This window comes from Copidosoma floridanum, unplaced genomic scaffold (genome assembly GCF_036245765.1).
Source record: "Copidosoma floridanum isolate Cflo_tuat_1 unplaced genomic scaffold, Cflo_Japanese_pri ptg000011l, whole genome shotgun sequence".
NCBI classification, from domain to species: domain Eukaryota; kingdom Metazoa; phylum Arthropoda; class Insecta; order Hymenoptera; family Encyrtidae; genus Copidosoma; species Copidosoma floridanum.
Genome location: NW_028321888.1, coordinates 13,085,561 through 13,107,587, shown reverse-complemented (window position 1 = coordinate 13,107,587; position 22,027 = coordinate 13,085,561). Strand labels below are relative to the sequence as shown.

At 33.9% G+C, this 22,027-nt stretch overlaps 2 protein-coding genes across 2 annotated transcripts in view; one reads left to right on the top strand and one right to left on the bottom strand.

Annotated features, from left to right (window-relative positions):
• The window catches only part of LOC106643886 (CD151 antigen), a 183,610-nt gene that overhangs the window by 141,658 nt on the left and 19,925 nt on the right, over window positions 1-22,027 (bottom strand). The gene's annotated exons all lie outside the window — the stretch shown is intronic.
• LOC106643878 (uncharacterized) lies at window positions 2,812-6,238 on the top strand. Its single transcript, XM_014359165.2, has 5 exons — window positions 2,812-2,978; window positions 3,066-3,507; window positions 3,793-3,926; window positions 4,088-4,360; window positions 5,027-6,238. The coding sequence occupies exons 1-5, from the start codon at window positions 2,952-2,954 to the stop codon at window positions 5,693-5,695; spliced, it is 1,545 nt and encodes a 514-aa protein (XP_014214651.2). The 5' UTR covers window positions 2,812-2,951; the 3' UTR covers window positions 5,696-6,238.

The following is a 22,027-nucleotide window of genomic DNA, read 5'->3' as shown; positions in this document are numbered from 1 at the left end:
TCAGATCGCTGCAAATTTTTAAAACAAGAATATCGTCTTGCAATAAAATATTGTTGTGAAATATATATATGTTTAAATTAAAAAGGGATCCTTTTTTTATTTATACAGAATAGTAATGATGATAATAATAATCATGCTAATAATAATATTAATAATAATAATAATAATAATAATAATAATAATAATAATGATGATACTAATAATGATAATAATAATAATAATAATAATAAAAACAGTAGGAATAATAATAATAATAAAAATATCCAAATTCATAATAAGGTGATATATACTTCAATGTCGTAACAATTAATTGATTTTCTCAGAACTGGACTTTAAAATGATTTATAAAGCATCTAAAATTAGTATATATCCCGTACAATGACATGTGTTACTACCAAAACCATTTTCAATATCATCAGTTAAATTTTTTTTTACTCTGGACAAGATAAAAGTATTAAAATTGTTTTATAAATGCAATCACAACTTTTATTTTTAGAGATTTCTAGTATTTACCTATACATATTCATAACCATACCAGGAGAACAGAAACCACACTGAGAACCATTCAGCTCAGCTAGCTTGCTTTGTATAGGACTGTAACCCTTTTTTTGATTTCCAACGCCTTCAGTAGAAGTGACTCTCCAACTATTAAAGGATAATTTTAAAACAATCAATGTTGAAAATACCAAATATGTTAATGAAAATTACGCATACCCGTTGCACACAAAAATTGGAACAAGACAAGAATTCGTTGACAACTTGTAATTTTCCAAGCAAACTGCAACTATACACGCACCACATCCGCCATTAGGACACGTATACTTAGTACCAGTCAATTTTGAAAAATTTCATATGGAATAATTTAGAGAAATCCTAGAATTAATATTTTCTGGAACTATAGATACCTCAGCAGAAAATTTACAAGATTTAATTTCCTAATAGTAAAGTGATGAAAAAGCAATTTCACCTATAAATCTGATTCCATTGATTGTTAGCTCAACTTTAGTTTAACTTATTTTGAATTCAGCTGAAATAAATTTGAAAACTTATTTAGTACTCTGATTAACATACATCAAGGTCTCGAATTACAATGAAACACTACTTGAAGAGATCTTTAGTTTAACAATACTACTACTATAGTCCTGGTTAAACGTTTTTAAACGAAAAAATGTTAAAAAATGCTACTAAAATATCTACATACCAATAGACAAAAATAGTTATAACTTTGAAAAAAATTTAAATATCACAAGCAACAAGTAAGAACAAAGCAATTGCTCTGACTTTCCAGCTGCTGGAATGGAAACTAAAAAAAAACATTAATTAAAATGATTACGTATAATAAACTTTATTTGAATATCAAAACACGCATGGGCATAATAAAATTTTCAACAATGATAAGAATAACCATTGCAACACCAATCTAAAAGTATGATCATTAAAAAAAAATCTTGAAATCTACTAGTTTTCTCAGATAAATTATCATTTGCACTATTACAATTTTTATTTCATACCTAAGCAAAAACTGACAATGATGCAGTTTGCAGAATGTCAGATCGCGTAAAAATTATTTACAGGAAATTGCCGAATGTCCCTACTCCCGTATTCTTTGATGCACTTTGTCTTTGTCAGTTTTATTTGTATCTTATGTTTTTTGTCTTTTGTCATTTGTTCGATAAAGACATTTGAGATTAAAATCAAATTAAAAGTAGACTATTTTCATACAAATTATTAGAGTTAAGGAGTTTCTTAAGTCAACGCACTTAACCAAAGCCAATATGTAGATACCCCCATATGAAATACCCCGAATGCAAAAAAAGTTATGTCTAGCTTACTACCACTCTTATTTTTAATACTATAAAATGGTCAAAAATTCAGTTACATTTTTTACATAACTGAATTGCCAACAATCTTTGTCAAAAACAAAAAAACTCTGGTTTTTGGTCAGAAAAATTCTAGTCTAGGATTCTTTTAAACGCCATACTTTAACCAACAAAATTAATTGCAAACTTCAATAGTCTAAAATGTTTTCCTACGAAATTGTTGAACTATGTCTTATCTATACATTAATGAATGTAAAAACCCTATTATTGAACTTCAAAAATAAATAAATTGGTTTCTTAAAACAAATACCTACTACGTACTTCAGAGCTTTTTTAACACTGGTTAAAATAACTGTTCAAAATAGAATACAAGGCCGTTTACTTTCATTTTATCTTAAAGTTAAGGGAACGTCACACCTGATGCATTTATCTATAATCGTAATTTCTTAACTTGTTATGTTTAACATTATACTTTCTTAAAATATCAAAAACCTGTATATAATAAATTGCTTGGTTCTTATCTTAAAAACTTATTTAATAAATTGTTTATGTTTTCATGTGATACAATCAAACGATATTGTTATAAGATTTCCGTCTCTGTGACTTTTGTCAACAGCAACCTAACTTTTTGAAGATATTTAGATTTGTATTTATTTTACTGCCTTTCTTTTAATCGATATTTTTAAACGAAGGCTATTAAAACTTAGGTAAGTTTGGGAATATTTATAAAATTATTAAATTAAACTTTAATTTCAAATACTTGTACACGAGTAAGTTCAACATTACACGTTTTGTTTTCGGTGTATCCATTACAGTTGAGTCAGACTTACGCCGAAAAACAAGCTTAATTACTTTTTAACTGCACTTTCAAATAGCAACGATTTTCTTTGAAAAATTGTTATGCTCGTGTCAAAATGCGACTTCATTATCGAATTCATAGATTGTATTTAAAAGGTAAGCTCAGGAAATTTAAGTCACAGTAGATGTTTGGACCTCCGTTGGTATACTCATGCCCAAAGCGTTGCATCCATAAAAGAAGGCCTATTCTACTTCCATACGATATCTAACAAATATCGAATCACGATACTACACGTATCTTGCAATCAAGTTGTCAGCTAACGGACCAACAATATGAAAATTCCCGACGTATTTAATCAGGTTAGTAAATTTAAAGATCTTTTGACAAGAATGTACTGTTTTGTAGATGGATTTGTATGTTTTAATTTTTTCATTCAAAATTTACAGTGGTTTTCGACGTTTAGCCGTTTACTGAAACAAGGCAAAATGGTCAAGATAATGGACCTACTTCGTCCTGTAAGTGTTTGTCGAATCAGAGACATGCAACAGAAAAATTTGTTGCACTACGTTTCAGCTGAATTACCACCGAACGAAATTCTCGCGTTTTATTTAATTCGCGCTGGTTGTGACGTCAATAGTATGGACAGTCTGGAATCCACACCCTTGGAATATGCAGTAAAAACAAGAAATATAAAAATAGCCAAAGTCCTTCTGGAAGCAGGGGCAGTTCGTGACAATTCTTACTATCATTTGGGCAATGGCCCTCTGCATCAGGCTGCAATCAGTGGAGACGTTGAGATGTTAAAGTTGTTTCTAGAACATGGATTCGACGCAAAAGCTATAGACGAATCAGGTCAGACTGTATGGCATCACGTTGCTCAAAACAAATGTAAGAAAGGTTTTTAATTTTTTTTTTTAATTGAATAGATGGAACTATTGTCTGTCAAAATAAGATATTTGTGACGTAGTTATCTTGATTCTAATTGAAAGAAACATAATATTCGTAACAGAAAATAGTTTGTTAAATAATAGATTTTGTAGGATGTAACAATCCATGCTTCGTTTCATACGTATCTCGATGCGTGAAGTGAAAATAAATGAAATAAGTGGATATAACAATTTTTTTATGTATGAATCAAATATGTATTCTAATTCTTATTTATTCTCTAAACAGATAGTCAATTTGAAGCTTTTGAGAACCTCATCAAGACTGATTTGGACGTCAACTTTATAATAAACGAATCCTCATTACTACATTGCGTTGTAAAGGACTATTACGTATACCTAAGTTCAACCGAAAAATTAAAGGTATTTATATTACATAGATTTTATTTATTTATTACAGTGTTTTTACACTGAAAAACTTAACTTGAGTCTTTCAAAGCTTACTGTACTTTTATATATTTTGTTTCAACCTTAAATTAAAACTTGTTATCTAAAAATGGATTCATCCGCATCTTTAATTCTAGATCTCTAAACTACTAATTGCGGCAGGAATAAATATTAATTGTCTCGATATCTATGGAAGAACAGCATTGCACTACGCCTGTAAAAATATGCACGAAGATGAACAAATTCTAAGGCTACTTCTTGAGAATGGTGCTTCGACCGACATTCGGGATGTCAGAAATCGAGATCCTCTCAGCTATGGGTTACAGAAACTTTGGTTTCCAGCTGCTACCCTGTATATTCGGGAAAGTTATGACAGCGATACGGAAACCTTGCCGAGATACAATAATTTGGTAAATATTTTTTACAAATATCATTAGAAAATTAGGTATCTGATTATAGGCTGACAATAAACTTACAATAATTAACTATTTAAGTCATCGAACGTTGAGATAGTATCCAAGCACTTATTAGCTACTACAATACTGGACTACAGTATCACCAAACCTTTCCTTTATTCAAGAAGCTTGATTCACTAAAGTTCTTTAATCATTCTAATTAAATACTGAGAAATTAGTTAAAAATTCATTCACAATTTAAGTTGTAACACAATATACTTATGAACAGTTTGTGATCAGTATTTCACAATTATATTTAATTGAGCTTCTGATACACGTCTAAAGCAAATTTTTCTTTTTTGTTTACTCCTGTATATAAATTTTATTACAAAAACTTCCGTTACTCGAAAACTAAGACGCTAATTGTCAATTTTCCTAAAATGTTGGCTTTTTGAAACGCAACGAATCATTTTGTAAATGAAGTTACACGCATGACTAATCTTTTGAAACATTACAACTGTTGTCTTGTAGCTTTATCACGACATCAAGCTAATATTCAGCAAGCTGATGATGATACATTTCACATAAGAACTCAAAGTAACTCAATCGTTTATGTATTGAGTCTCCCAAAATCGATTTTAACTCTTTAAAAGTGAATGTTTTCTTTTATATACATTTCAGATAAAGACACTGATAAGTAGAATGAAATTGATGTTCGAGTACGGAGCAAAAGTTAATTTAGCCAACGAAAAAGTGAATCCATTGTTCTCTGCTGTATTGTGTTACCGCAATTCTGAGCTTCTCCAGTTCCTGCTCAATATGGGAGTGGCGTACGACTTTGAGGATGAGATGACGAGCAGAGTGCTTACAAAAGGCCATAATGGCTCCAAGGAAATATCGATACTATTGATCAGTCATGCAGCCATTTCGCTCGAAAAACGCCGAGCTGATATGTCTCGAAACTTTGATCCACTCAACTTGAGTTCCTGTCAGCAGTTATACTATGCACGATGCACAGAAGAACTTCAGCTTATGAAGACAACGATAATAGAGCATACAGATGTATCATTTTTGGACATCCTGGGTGACAAGGTCATCAAGTGCCATTTGCTAAACGAGCATGTCATCAAGGCCATGAATGACGATCAACTGTTGAACCGTTTTCCTATATACAGGGACAGATTGGTTGAACGTTTCAACACCGAAAAAGAGGATTACGAGTTGAAACTGAACGCAATGAAAAGCTTAGGCTACATTTTTAAGATAAACGTGGATGCGTACCGGCTGATTTTTAATTGTATCACCGATTACCTAACGAAATCAGATTTAAGGACCCTGTCATACATTTAATGCTTTATCAAACATATTATCTGTGTAACAGTGACGATGAAAATAAGAACTATTGATATTTATAGCATACCTTCTTCGTATTATGTAAATAAGTTTCCACTGTGTTGAGTGTTGATGACAAATCATCGTTTTTCTTATAATTACGAACACAAAGTCATTTCTTACTTGGCACAAGACGACTGCGTCATTGTTAAGCTACAATACTAATATCTCACTACATGAGCTCATCTTGTTATGTTAATCATACAATCCGATATACTTTATTATTAATTTTATGCGTATTACTCCTTGTCGTTGTTTTGCATTTCCGTTATCTGTAAAATGAAAAACTTTTCATTTATTGTGTCACAAGTTGAATGTGTACCTGGACTTATTGTCCAAACCGAGGATGTAGTAATTTGTAATAAATGTGACAAATACAAGAATGATTGACTTTTCAACTCATTGTCTTGCCAAAAACAAACAGTTTTCAATCTAGTTTATCATAAAGAGACCGTGTATATCTTTCGACAAATTTGATATAAAACTAACATGAAAAAACTTATCTCATTCTTAACAGATTGGCAGAATGTTAGTTGTAGATTTATGTACTTAATTAAAAGTTAATAAAATAATTATACAAGAAATATGTATGCTACTTGTTTGTTGTTTTTCGCAATATAATCCTGCATCTTCGAATCACTTTTTAATTTTAGTCTAAGTTATAAAAGAGCGATATTTAATAATGCAAGCACAAAAATATAACTTATTTATACAGTTTACTTTTGTATCCCAAAACTGTAATTTGCTATATTTTTTAGGTTACAATTTTTTCTGCATGAATTTATTAACCATTACTAAAACAACTACATAGTTAAAACTGTTCTAGGCAATAATTTTAATTATCTCTTGGAATGTGGAGTCTATATTGCATCATCAAGGACGTTTTCTACATTGGGACAGGAGGTACAACAGAATCCGACTTTTTATCTCTTATAGGTTTGTATATCTTATAAATTAGCATTACAAGATCGTTGATTCTTAAATACGTAACACATATTAATTATGTTTTACTTTCCTACTCATTGTAATTTTGTGCAAATCCGACTGTAAATCAACATGAAAAATATTCAAGTAGAAGATCTTGTTTTAACAATTGTCAAAATTAACAAAAATTTTTTCATTTCTTTCTCAATTTTGAATAACTCTGAGATTTTAGAACTTTGCAACAATATTTTTCAATGAATTTTTATATCTCCGTACAAATGTTTGTCGTAAAATGACCGTTAATATAAAATGTAAGGTAGTCAACCTCATATTTTCCACTTACAGAAGAATTCTATTGGGAAGTTCACTGTTTTGCTCATCAAAAATGTTGAATGAATTGTTTTTTTTTTTAAACTATAGGAATTTTGACCGTTTCTCGATCCAGTTGAGAATTCTCTTGATAAAAAACTTTATATTTATGCAACCTGAATAAGGTATTCGCATAATCCAAAATTCCCATTCCACGGAAAACGGATGAAAAAAAAATCTACGTTTACGAAACTTTTGATTCTTTTCTGCTTCATCCTTTTTGTACACTGATGCTTCTATTTACTCCCTTTATCACAGGCAGAAACGAAAAAAATCGAAAATCTCACTCTCCCCACGATTTCAATTCGCACACTCGACTCGATTCCCATAAAGTCGATCCTTCTAAAAGCTCGTCCGAAGGCACACAAGCACTGCAGCAGTAAGAAAAAGATGTAACCGCTAAATTCAAAGGGAATCACGCACGTGCGGAAAAAAAGTCGCGTGCCTCCTACCTCTTCCTCGTGTGGCATACAAGCATATTTTCTCGAACAACGGAACCTATAAATAAGTGTAAAACCGCATTTTCACAGGCATTCCACGTCCCATTATCCCTCGGGAATGTCCTTGCTTCGCAACTCTTTTTTTCTCCATTCTTACAAATACACAATCACGTGCAAGAGATAGTCACGAGTGAAAGTCAATGGTGGGCGGAGCAGGGGAGAGAGAGAGAGAGAGCGCGTGTACGTACGTGACTCGGCGTGGAGCTGTAAGAGCGAGGACGACGATGACAACGACGTAGGGGCTCGTTAAGGGCTCCTCAATAAGGAGCTTTTTAATTGGCGGGCGGCCTTTATTTATACGCCCGGCAAAGTCCCGGCGATCCACGTGCCCGCTGTTATGCGCCTCCTTATTTGGCGATAATGTTCCCGCTAAGGGTATATATGTATTCGGAGACACGTGGGGAAAGGACTACATTTTCGTTCGAGCTGTGAAATTAACGAGGAAGAGAGATGGGATTTTTCCCTGGTCGTTGCTTTAGCATGTTTTTTTGTCCATAATGCTGCGACCGATGGGAAAAATTTTTGCGTGTCCAAGCAGCTGCATGGCAAGTTCGTGAGCCTGATGGATGCCGTCACGTTTTGAAAGTTGCTCTCAAGTATTCCGGCAACTGATTCTCGGCGTTGTTTTCTTTCCTGTTCGATAGGTGAAAAAACTTTCTCTCAAGTCAGAGTAAAGTGTAACTGGGTCGAATTACATGGTTTTATCTAAAGTGGCTATTTGTAAATGATTTAAAGACACAATAGGAATTTGAAGGTACTTAGAAACCGTTCAAAATAACGTTAAGGGTTCTTAAACAAGAGTGTATGAAAGGATCTATCCATCTGTCCTCTGTACTTTGATACCAATTTAAAAAATTACGATTAGAGGCAAGTACACACTCTATTATACTTTTTTCACTTTTACAGTTCAGTATCAAGACGTTAGGTGGTACGAGTATGTACCTGCAAAAGACGTATTTACTACTAATAAGTGTGCAATAGCGTTCCTAAATTGGAACTGGAAGTATAAATTTATAATCTTAAGTCAACGCAGTAATTATATTTATTTGATAGCCTACACAGTTGTATAAAAATGTAAAATATTACTTACATAAGCGTAAGGAGGTTCACTTCTTTTGGTCTTAGGTATGAGCGATGTACTTCACTTGTACCAGCCTCCTTTCATATAAAAAAATGCATTCATTTTGTAACATTGCAGTTCTATTTACTCTTCGAAATATTTAAGAATTTCTCTGAATCATAACGAACCAATAGATGTTATTGTTGAACACGCGTCCTAAGCAGATATGAATTTACTATTAGCTGATATTTTGCCTGAATGTGACTATCAATTACATTAGTAAAGCTGATTTGGTTGTTCTCTGTATGAATCCATACTGAATATATAAAACTTTTAAAATCCATTTTCCAGTTCCAAAAAAGCCATCGCACTATATCCATGTACTAAATAAAAACTTTTTTTTTACTTGACAGTATTTAATTGTAGTTTCCAATTAAATCAAAGTTAAACTTCAACAAACAAATTACATGGACTGTAAGTAACTCTGCGTAACTCTGTGACTTACATAACTAACAAGGGACCATGAATATTAAAATCCAAGTGGACACTCCTAAAATTTACACCGTTAGCCAAACTTGATACTAAATAAGCGATCTGACGATTGACATTATCAAATCTGTCTCGAGTTAGGGCAACATTATATCATGCTGGATCATACATCCCATGTACAAGATATATGGTCTATAGTAGGAAAAAAGCACCATCATGTGAATAACAGAAGGACAAGATCTGACAAACGTATGCGAGGGAGACTCCGGAGTTCGGAAACGAGAACAGCATCAGCAAGACGCAAGCGATCAAATTATGCAAACGTAGCGAGAGAGAGAGAGAGAGAGAGAGAGACGGAAGCGAGTTTCGCTTCATTAATCCTTGATTAAAGCACCTAATTAGGGTCAGTTTCGAGTCGCGTGGACACGTGGACAGTGGAATTTTCTCTCTCGGCCGCGCCGGGGACCCAATTTTCATCAACAACTCGCAATTAACGAGCCAATTAGCATCCCTTCCCCACTTCGGTGGCATGCGTCTTCTTCCCGGCCCCCCTGACCAGCGTCTTTCGTATCAATGGGCGAGTATTATGCAACCTGGTGGAAGCGTAGGAGAGTTTTATATGAGAGGTGCACGTACGCTGCTTTGTGAAAGGAAAGGGAAAAAACGAGGATCGTTGTCGTGCGAGACGTGACTCTTGGACGAGCGAGATGATGTTTACGAGACGTGGGTGATGTTGTCGTTGTTGTTGCGAGTGTCATGAAATTTAGCGAATTTACTCATTGAGCTGGGCTTTTGTACGCAACTGTGAGCGCCGCTGCTATTAAGTACATGTCGTATTGAGGCTACGGCTCTTAACGTATGGAAATGATGACTATTATTCTGTTAAGAGGATTTTTTAATCTGCATCACGTTGGTTAGCTTGACTGAGTTGTTTTTTTAGGGTGAAAGAAACGAAGTTAGGCTGCAATGGTCATTAGATCAGAGAGACATTATTGAATAAAGGTAGGTTAATTCAGCATTTTTATTATTAAATAATACTTTGCACAAAAAAATGAAGAACAATTGCTTACAATTATACTTTTAAAAGATGCACGAGCGCAAAATGTTAATTTAGTCTTCTTTCTACCGAAAATCCTTAACGCATCAGAGTACGCTACTAGACTTTAATAAATCTAGGTATATTTCTGGATCAGAATGCCTACGGCCAATCAAACAATATATTATTAATGTCATCTTTTGTCATCATTTCAAAATTGAGCTGCCTTCTACGTTACGCTAAGCTCAAGCTATCGAGATCCGTATCGATCTTCCATGGGTCGAAAGATTTAAAGTAAGCACAACAAGAATGAGCTCCTAACAGTCTCTTTTTTAAATTAAATGCTAATTCATATGGCTTGTAACTTTTTTGTTAAATTTTTTGTTTGTGATGTGCTTAGCTGTCTTGTAAGAAGCTGTTTAATAACGGTTAGTGATGTCTCATCAAAGGAGGTGTATGGTGTTGGTTATGATTTATTATTTTTTATTTTATTTATTTATTTTTTCATATTTTACAGCCATTTCTGAGAACTTTGCCCAATAGGGCTCTGCATTGCTGTGTTACTCTGCATGTATATGCTTTTGTCATTGGCATATTAAAAAACCGCCTCAGATTTTATTGTGACCCCAATCACTGACACAGTATTGGAGACCTTATTTTAGATGGCTTCATAACCATCGGACCACGGTTTGAAATACGCACATGAGCAATTGGTTTTTCAGAGCTGCGAGACAAGTGTGCATAATAGATCGGGTCTCGAACTAAGAAGCCTGTGTTACCAAAGCTCCCAAGCTATACTTAATAAGCGCAACCTTAACCCATCGTGCTACCATGGATGCTAATTGAGTGTGTTACTTAAGTAATTGCCTCCTTTTAACTTTGTTCATACTTCTATTGTTTTTGTTTAACATGTGATAGATGAAATTTAAATACTTTCAAAGCCTGGGCTTATGTCATGGGACAATCAATCGTTGGTTCAGAATAAAGTGCAAGTGTAAAGTGCAAGTAAATTGAGTCTTGTTTAGCCAACGAACCTTGTTCGTATACTTGAAAACAGTGTGAAAAACGTGTTTTGCCTGTAACAGAAATAAATTCCAATTCTACAACACAGTTACGTACAAAAGTTGTAGAGCTCGTTAAAATGAAACTTTTCTGTACAGTAATTTTTTTTCTAAAGTGGTTCATTAACAATTTAAAGGACAAAAATAGTTTCAAAATTGCAAAAAAAAAATCGTTTTACGTCATCTAATTTTTGTACATTCTATTTTTATATAAAATGTTTAATACGAAACTTATAGATCTTCTAAAAATACACTTTTTTTACAGACAAATTTTGTATATAGTGTCGTTATACTACACTTTATATCTAAAAATGTTTCAAAATGGCTGAAAAAGAATTTATTAGTTTAAATTCAAAGTTAGCATACAGATACTAAAACTAAGTTGGATATCATAACGGAATAATGAAAAAATTAAATCTTGTTATTTAAATAACACTTTTTGATACGGCACCTTGTAGATTGGTCGTGCTTTATATGCAAGAGATAGTGTTTTGTGAATTTAGCCACTTGTCCTATGTAACAATAAAAAATTTTTTAGTGATAAAAAATGGAGATATTAATTATGATTGTGTACAACTGACCAGCAAAACAATACTTTTATAAAATTGAAAAAAAATGTACTAAAAAAATATTAAGAATACATTTTTTCTAATAAAATAAAGTACAACATGAACCCTCAAATCAGATCGTAACATATACCTGTAGATCTGCCTTCAGATGCTTTCGAAAAAAAGGAGTTAACAAAAGATAACTCTAGATGCGTGCTGATTTTCCCTTGTCTAGTAACATTTCCATGATAAAGTTACAGAGTGAAGTCCAATCAAGAAGGCCATTGAATCAGGACAGCAGGAGGATAACAATAAAAGATGACAAGGAAAAAAGCAGTCAGATGAATGCGTTGGAAAAATCACATCGAATGATAACGTTCCATTTGCAAATTCTACACGTGCCAAAGCGCTGGATTTGAAAGGATGCGATTTACAATATCCCTGCAATAAAATTCAACATCTTTTCATCGGTACAATACGATGAGCAGAGGTGGTTCCTTGGTGGAAATAAAAATCAATAGCCGACATCTAAACACATGTAGTAGCAAAGACACCGTAAAAGCAGTGTATACCAAAGTGCTCGCACGCCTCAAGGCGTAAAAATACGAAATAGTGGCAGACGTGTGGTTTAAGTGTCTCGCAAACGAGAAAGGTAAACACGAGTTGGTAGAACGAAACGCTCGTATAGCCATGACGGATGTAGTAAAAAAAGGATAAAAATAAGTGAGAAAAAACCTATTTCAGAGATACCAGCGTTATACTTGGATTCAGCAACGCCACGCCATCCCGGTGGGATGAAAGCCGAACAGGGCAGCTCATTGTTCAGGCGCGTTAATGTCTATCCAGTGAAAAAAAAAGAAACAACGTAGAATATGAAGTCAGCACATAGAGCACCAGGGAGTTCGTCTAACTATCTTCATTATGCGCCGAGGATGAATCTGTGTAGGCACGTGGAGAACAGAGCACAGTTATAAATGTGTAAGGTATTCCACGACGCTCTATAGAAGGAGTCTCTTGGCTTGTATCCTTCGTCCCTCCTGTTGGCTTAGTATCAAATCAAACATTTGACTTTGCTGTTTGCGACTCCTCTTGTAGTCAATGCCGCTTTTTGCGATGGAATACATTTTCTACTATAAACTTGGATAAATAAAGGTGTGAAAAAATTTACACGCAAAAGGATTCACTTGACTGTGCTTAGGAGAAAGGATTATGGACATAAACTTCCAAGAATTTTTCATGTAACGTTCAAACTGCTTCTTTATAAGGTCTATTGAACGTAATAAGTTTTAATATATATCTGAGATCTTTGTACCTAGAGTACCTACTTTGTTCGTAGGCAGTTATTAGTATCCTATACTTTTTGAGATAAAAAAGGTTTCTATGTACTTTAAATCGTAAATAAAGAGTAGATCTGAACCAAACAGCTGTCAGACTTTTATAGTCCAAAAATTACATGTCTGAGGTAATAACAATTTTAATGGTCACATGCAATTATTTGAATGTAACAGGTTTTTATTGTTTGATGATTTATCACATAATTACTTCAAAGTAACTTAACGACTATTTTAATGAAGACACGACAGCATAAATTACACCATACCTGCATAATTATGGTGTTACCTACGGGATAGTAATAAAAAATATATGTATCACGTTGGACGTTAACAGCCATGCGGTCAGATAATAACCATATTTTATTCATCCAAGTAGGATAAAGGTTGAAGAATATTTTTGTCCATTTAAAAGCCACTCACCTAATCAACAGCGTAGTGGTACAATATCACATTGAACTGTCATTGAAATACTGAGCAGAAAAAGTATTTTACCTGTAAAAAAATAAAATATACATCAAAAACACGGCAACACACTATTTCTGTGATTTTTTTACGTAGTTATATGACAGGAACGTTATTTTGTATAGAATTTATAAAAAATATGTTTATAGAAAATATCAATATGGATGTGTGTGTTTTGAAGTTCCAAATATTTGTACATTTGTTACTTACTCTAGTTCTCTCTAGGAGGTACGTGCATGCTTTGGTAATAATATTTTTGTAAATATTTTTGTATTAGGGCCGAGACATTGTCCAAACAGCCGAAACGTCGTTTTGTTTTTTAATAAATACAAAATATGACAGTACTACCATTAGACGTTGTTTTTAATTAAATGCATTTACTTTCTAAAGCTATTGGATCTTTCAAGTTTGAAACCTTGTTGCATGAGTTCATAAAAATGGTTAACCATATAGCTGAAGATGATTAATGAAAAAATAACATCAATTTGTAAATATTATTATTTAATACATACAAAGGAATATAACCTTACAAGGTACGAAAAAACACTTTAAATTCACAGAGAAATTTACATAAATTTCTTACCGTATTTCACACTTGTAACACATATAAAAATTTACTCGAGATACATAATGAATTTATGACTAATTCTGGAAGAGATATAGATGAAAAGCTATCAAAGACTAAAACCTCAAAGGGCAAAAAAATTCAAGATTGGATCATCCCATGAAAAGTGACAGCCAGTGCCAGATAGAGGTTTGTTTTATAATATACTCCAGTCACAAGTTTTCCATGACAAGGTGGTGGCAATTGAATTCAAGCTAAACTTACGTATACCTTAACTTCACCCTCTTACGTATGCAGACAAGGTGACGAAGATTCTTCCAACCTCCTCTTTCACCAACAGAGAAAAAGATCTCGTAATAGCCTAATCAAAAGTCTGTCGAAGAATTTTTATTCACACAACGCGTACCCGCAATAATGCGCGTGAGCAGAAAATCCGATCGCGGAAATTGTCGAAGAAAAGATGGAGAGAAAATCCAGGGTAACGGAGACTATGCTTGAAACGAGTAAAGAATATAGGATGCAACTAATAATAATAATGCTATTAATATCCTTTATCAGTTGTGAGGACAATAGTTCGTTACATTTTTTCCATCAATTCCCTCGTTCACTTGTTCATCTGCTCTTACTCCACTCTGTTCTTTGAATCACAGGTAACTAATCATTACTTGGAGAATTAATTTTGATGTCTAATTATTTTAATACCATTGGAGTAAACTAGTTTTAAACAAATAGTGATATACCTCTTTTAGACTATATGTTTCTTCTAATGTAGAGTTTATATTAAGATATGGTCAATCAATACTATAGCGACAAAACTTATTATTATTTACAGATGAAAGAAGGTACCATTACTGTTAAAATTACAAGGTACAAAACAAGATATAATAAACTCCAAGGGATGCGGATCGCTCTATACCACATAACGTCGAAATTCTTTGCTGAAAACCAAGCTGAAAACTCATGCTTAGATGATAGACCAAATAAGCTTTAAGTGTCAAGAAAAAAATGGACTACAAAAAGAAAAAGTTGGACGTTTTGACGATCGGCACCAGTACTATTCAATTACACATCCTAGCAATATAAGCTACAGATACGTAGATACAGCTGATATTTCATATTAACATCCTAATGTATCAGATGCGTTGCAATCTTCATGTACCTTGTCAGGGTATGTCATCACTAGCATTTTACACTAAGATGTACCATTATAGCGACCGATGACGTGATAAACTCAATTATTTTGTTTGTGCCAGTACTATCCAAATAATAATGTGTTTGAACTCACACACTTGCTCCATTATTCCTCTTAATAACTTAAACAAACATTAACAATGCTGATGGACTATTTACTTAGGCATACAAGCTATTTGGTTTGATTATGTGCTGTAGAACTTGCAAATAATAAATAATACGAACAAAACAGAGATTTCGGAAAGTAAATGTTACGAGACAATACTTAGAGTAAAACTGTTCATGTACAGAATTCTATAAATCAATTTTAAAGAGCAGGCATTAATGATTGTAATAATAGCGCACGCAATAACCAAAATAAAAATGAAAACCGGTGAGCTTTGGTAAAAATATATTGTTCGATTCTTGAAACAAACAAAAGAATTAATACGTAAACAAAAAATTGTTGAAAAATGGGAACAAAAAAAACTTTTAAAGCAAGTTGTAACTTATACACTCTGATTTCCAAACAAACAGATAAAAAAAAATATACGACCACGTGAACAAAAGCTCAACGGATTTAAAAAAAATTTCTTCTCTTTTCTGCCCTCTCACACTCCATTTCAATCAGTCATTCTCTTTTCACGAACGCGTTACGTAACAGCCCCAGGAGCTCCAACGTTATATTGAATCACATTAGGCGTAAACACGTTGGGTCGACAACGAGCGCAACACAAGCACACACACACACAGTTGACCCATTCATTAAGATCTCGGTTCTTGCAAATTCTCTGTTACTGCGCTTAACTACCCACCGACGCAACCGGTCAAAGCATTCAAAAATTCCAGCAGTTGCCAGGTGTGCCCTACGTATATTTTCCTTCTGCAATACAATAAGACCACTCGTGGAACTTTCGTCTCAATCAACGTGGCACTGCGGCGGACGTATAATTTTACAGGAACTCCAGTTTCAAAAAGCGTCCCCGTAAAGCCACAGAAACGCATTGTCGCCCTTCCCGTGATATACGGGCAACAGTGAACAAGAAAGAGACGGCGAATCGGTCCCGTGACGAGCGTGCCCTTTACGAGCGGAGCAATGGTCTGCAATTTCGCAAGCCCGTAGCCAGCCTGGTGCCTGTGGGGTCATAACCGTACGTCATTCACGTCGTACCTGGATGCTCCGAGCTTCGATCGTCCAGCTTCGTGAACTATGTGCATTCGCGTCTTTATCCTGCCATCGCTGGGGCTATTCCTGTTTTGCTAACGCCAGGATCGATAAGACTGCCAAGATGGAACAGCTGCTGTTTGTAGCGGTATGCCCTGATGCATAGGAACTGTTGGATAATTTTAGGTAGTGCCAGTGATACCAACGCGCACCCCAGCTGGGTTGGAGAAAAATACTTTTGCTGGTGTACCTGATACTTATCTAAACTTGAAAAAGTGAAAAATTTGTTTTTCTCGAATTACAAGCTTATAACTTTGTAAAATAATAGGGATATTTCACTTTTAACTAGTAAAAGTCTTACTATACCAAGCAGCAAAAATTTGTTTAACTTAATGGTGAAAAAAAAGGCTAAAAAACCATCAATGTCTTATATGCTTGTGATCTACTACTACTCGATAAAATACTACTTCAAAAATCCCACAATTAACAGTATAATTGATACAAATGACCATTTGCTATACAACAGCTAAAAACCCATAACACATTGATGACCTCTGTATGGCAGCACAACTTAACTTTTTACTCAATTGGATTTGTTTTTTTTTGTGTAGTGAAATAATTACTTATTTATAAGTGAAAATTTTTTACAACCTTACTAGGAATATACTAATGAATTAAAAGAGAAAGATTTCCATTGCCTCTTTAAAATTTCAGAAGAAAAACCATCAACGACGAAAAATACTGTAAATAACGTATCATCTATAAAAAGTCATGAAGGCTAATGGAATTACATTGCTCACTCGTGATCTGACAAACGAATTTTATAACTGGAATATCCAAAAACTTTCACAGCAAATTTGCTGCAGACTCGATTTTATTGAACAATTTTTTTACATCGAGTTTTGTTTTTTCTTTTCATCCAACACGATAAAAACTTGTTTCATTTCATGAATCAATTTTTTTATTTTCAAAGTTTCAATTATTTTTTTTTTTTAATAATGGAGAGATTGTAACGAAAATAGAGAAAAGTTATTTTTGGTATATAAGGTAAATAAAATATGCGTATACAGAGATCACCTTCTCATCATACATTTCAACGGTTCCAATGAAAAAAAAGCAAAGGTTTTTGTGTCTATTAACTAACAATACTTGCTACATTCCGATAAATACTAAACATACTTGCTCTGTTTAGCCAACATTGTTAATATGAACAGGCTTATGAGCAAGAGTAAAAATACCGATGGCTTTCGAATAAAAATATCAACGCTTCATGTATTTTTATAAAAGAGCATCAGGGCCCGCGAGCCGTCCAACCGAGATTATTAAAACTTTTTATCTTTCGATGAAAATCAATAACACTTCCTAAGCTCTGATAAACAGTGACAAGAGTTGCGAGTCTTCCGACCAAAACTATCAACGTTTAGATAAAGACCGGCAATAGTCTGTGGTCTTCGGCGACGAGTATCATGGCACTGTAAGTAGTTATAATGAATAATGAAAATAACGTATGTTCATAAATTATCAGCATGTAGAGTAACACATACCAAATGAATAATCTAACTAACTAAATTAAACCAAATTTAATTAAATATGTGTTGAGAGATATTTATTCCAATGGACAAAAACATAAAAACGGTATCACGATGCTTTTTTATCGGCAACCATGTTATGCACTTTCTTACTATATACTACATGAAAAGGGCTAGTTGTGAATACTGTAAAGATTTAAATATGACAAATAAATACATTATTAAAAAATTTTTTGTTTTCCAATCTCAAAACTTTATTACCAGAGCAACAAAGTCTTGGAGCGTAATATCTCTTAGCGTAATATTGTTATAATGAAAAGCTGATCTCTAACTTCTCTAAGTAGACTCTTTATTTGTAGATTCTGATTCTGCTGTTTCAATCTCGATAAATATTCTACGTCTATTTCTTGACGCCTAAAATTGTATACATTTGAAGCATTTGAAGTTTTCCTTCGAACTTGCCCTCTTGCGACTATAGGCATGGTTAACACTTTTGTGAGCCCTAAAGGCTGATTTTAGTCAACTTTTTCAGGTTGTAATGTAGTTGTTGGGAAGGTAGTTCGACATCCAATGGCCCTAAAAAGGACCGGTGAGCTAAACTCTTTCTTGACTAAAATTTCCAGCAAACGTAACTGCCTGGATTCCTCAGGATGATCTTCTCCAGCCTGCTGTTGTAGCACCAGACTGATCTAGAACATCTGAAGCGTAAGAGCTAGTTGTAAAGCTCTTTACCAACATCTCCTGGTCTTACGCTGAAGATGTTGGTGTCTAAAGCACCTTTTTTTGCAGAGCTCAGTCGTTTTGGTGATCTAAGGAGGAAAGATTTGTTTGTGATGCTTGACTGTTGGAGACTGTCCCATTCATTAAAGTTTATTTTTCCTTGATAGCTTCACTGTTAGAATTTTCCAGACTTTGGAGAAGATCGGTGATTCCTGGTTGAATACTTAGAGTCAAGAGGTTAATTCAGGGTCATCGGTGGCGGGGGTTCCCAACCTCATGACAAAGAGCTCCACTCTTAACGTCTACCAGTGAATGACTGACTTGGATTGATGTTAGTCGGCTTTATTTAGACTTTTCGTGGATGAATCTTTGTAGAAATTTGCTTCAAAATATTCGTCTGAAATATTAGTTCTAATAAACATATTTGTTGGCAGGGTACTTTAATGTTGGTTGGCCCTAAAAAGGACTCATGAGACTGATGATAGTTTAGTGAATGTAAAGATTAATGATGGCCCTAAGAAGAGCCAGTAATGATACTTCCAGTTGTTCTTTATTATGCTCACTGGTGAAGAGCCAGCTGTAGATCAATGATTAGACAAACCAGATCTGGCGTTCTGCGATCAGCGCATATCTGGCTGAAAAATACTGCGTCATCGGGTCGTTTCCCGAATTACCAACTGCTCACTACTGGTTAGAGAAGTGGGCTTAGAGAATACCTCATCCAGGGTATGACATTTGGACGAACATTTTTCAATCTCAAATACTTTTTAAGATGTATACTCCTTAATTTTTTTCTTTAAATTCAATATCAAATGTATGCGCGTCACATAAAACAACTGTTTCATTTATTTGCAAGCATGCAAGCAAAACAAACTCACATTTGCATAATGTTTTAACTAATTAAATTAATATTAGCTTTTGAACGTTAAAAATGATACATGCGCCTAACTTATTTAGAGTTTTGAAACTTTTTTTGAATAAAGGCATATTTTAAATTTTATTGTTTCCACAAAAGTTGAAATTAGTTTTGACTCCTGCATCTATAGCACAAATAGTTTTAATGGCACCAGAAGATCTAACAGTTTTTATTTTAATATTTAATGATGCCAATCATGCATAGAAGCTAATAATACTTTGATGATCAAATAACCTAATCAACTGAACAATCTCATCTATTTTTGATTTAAAAATTATAATATTAAAACGCTAAATATATATTATCCTGTCCATCGTGACAGCTGATTTTCTATTCATACAAGGCACAAGAGGACTGAAAACTGATAAAATAGTGATTTGAGCTGAACAACTCGAGTTAACGTGCACACCCCTATACTCTCCACTCAATCTCGAGCTCCCTCTCTTCCTTCAAGAATTCGCACTTTGCCCCAACCACCTTCTCCCTCGCTTTTTCCTCTCACACTCTCAACTTTTTTTTTTACATTCTTTTACTACGCCAGATACAGTCCGTTCGTTTTGTTCCAGCTTAGCACTGCTTAACGAGTTTTTGATTTCATTAAGGAGCAACTGACGAGGAAAATTAATTATTTTTTTATTTAGCTTGGATGCAGCTCGCCTAGACGAAGAAAGAGTCTGGAAACAATATTATCGAGTGCTACTCCAATCAAAGCGAAACATGTTTAATCACTGATAAACGAGTATTTTATAAACAAATTAATTTTTCTTTTTTTTTCTTGTCACTTATGGTGGTACGTTCAGAATGAAACCAGTTAGATTTTTACGAGTCATCACAAGTATCCCGTTTTAGTATTCCCAAAACTAAGGACAAGGGTAGAGTGACTAGACATATTTTTTTCATAAACCTTCAACCAAATAATGTGTATAATTATACTTTTGAAAAATCAACCAAATTCATGCTCTAGAAAGTAATTTTGAAATAAGTGGAGAAAAAAAAATTGTAAGCAACGATTGAAAAAAAAAAAAAAAAAAATCAGAGCGATGGAAAAATAAATTGATTAATAAACAAACGTGCCAGAGCACGAGCAGTCAATCATAAGCAATACGGCAGCTAACGTATAAATCCACGAACAAAGGCCAGTCGAGCCAAAACTATCAAACGTGCGGGAGGGTGGAGTGGCAGAAACGTGTTGCCCGTGTATGGGTACGTATACGTGAGATAAAAGAGCAGCCGTCGGATTTTTTCATTCATCATCGTCTCACTTATTTATCACCTCCCACAGCAGCTGCAGTTACACCGACTTTGGAGGCAGAAGCACGACATTGCTAATTGACGGGTAACGGTGTGTATATGTTTGCAGTATAGCGCGCGAGTAAAAGCTGTGGCATCAGTTCTCCAGAGATCATTACTCACAGCTCGATTTCAGCGAGAAGCTGAGGTACAAAAACAAGCGTCATGATTTTTTCTTGTCAAAAGCATGGCGTCTCCGAATAAAAAGTAAACTTGTAATGTAGTCTCGCCGTTGATGTAAGTATGGAATGTACAAGCGTAAGGTCCAAGTCTTAAAAACTTCTTTTATTAATGGGTTTTTAGTATTTTTCACTCAGGACATGAAAGCTTTACGTTTGTTTACATACATAGTCATGTATAAGTATTTCAGAAATAATTAAAACAAGATAAATACTTGTTCGAAAAAAAAAAAATTTTTCTACAGTATTTTAAATATCTATGTTTTTATTGAAAAAGTAAGTATACTGTTATGCTGTTAAAATGTACAAAAGTGTTATACTAGACAGTATTGAATTTAAAAAATATTCTAATGAAATCCATTGAAGCTCAAATAAGGGGGGTATAAAACGTCCTTTGATGATTTTCTGAATGGAACAAACAGCTGAAATTTTGTACAGTAAAATGTACAAGTATCTCAAAGCTTATAATCTCCTAATGACATCAGTTGATGAAAGTTAATCCCCTGCGTAATTGTATTTTTTTAATATCAAAAAAATTTATAAAATATTCCAAAGAGCTTATGCCGGAAGCTTGCTAAGAAATGCGAGAAGAAATGCGTGCCAACAAATGAAAACACGATAAAATCGAAGTTAATTGGAAAAAAAGAGAACTGGGCAAACAAGAGTACATAAATTCATGGAATCCATATTTCCGCTCGTTGGAGCGTTATGTGAGCAAACAATAATTATCGAGAGAAAAATCAGTGTGAAAAAGAAGCAATGTGATCAAATAATGGTAGCACCGAACAAGGATTGTACGTGTATAGGGGAGGATGCGTTGGTGAATGTACGTAATCAACAGGACAATAACCAATAATCCTACGATGTGTTGAATCGCAATGATTATCCCTCCACATGAACAATATTTATCCACCGTAAAATTTTACCGGATATCTACACTACTGAATCATTTCAAAAATATTTAGACCCAAAT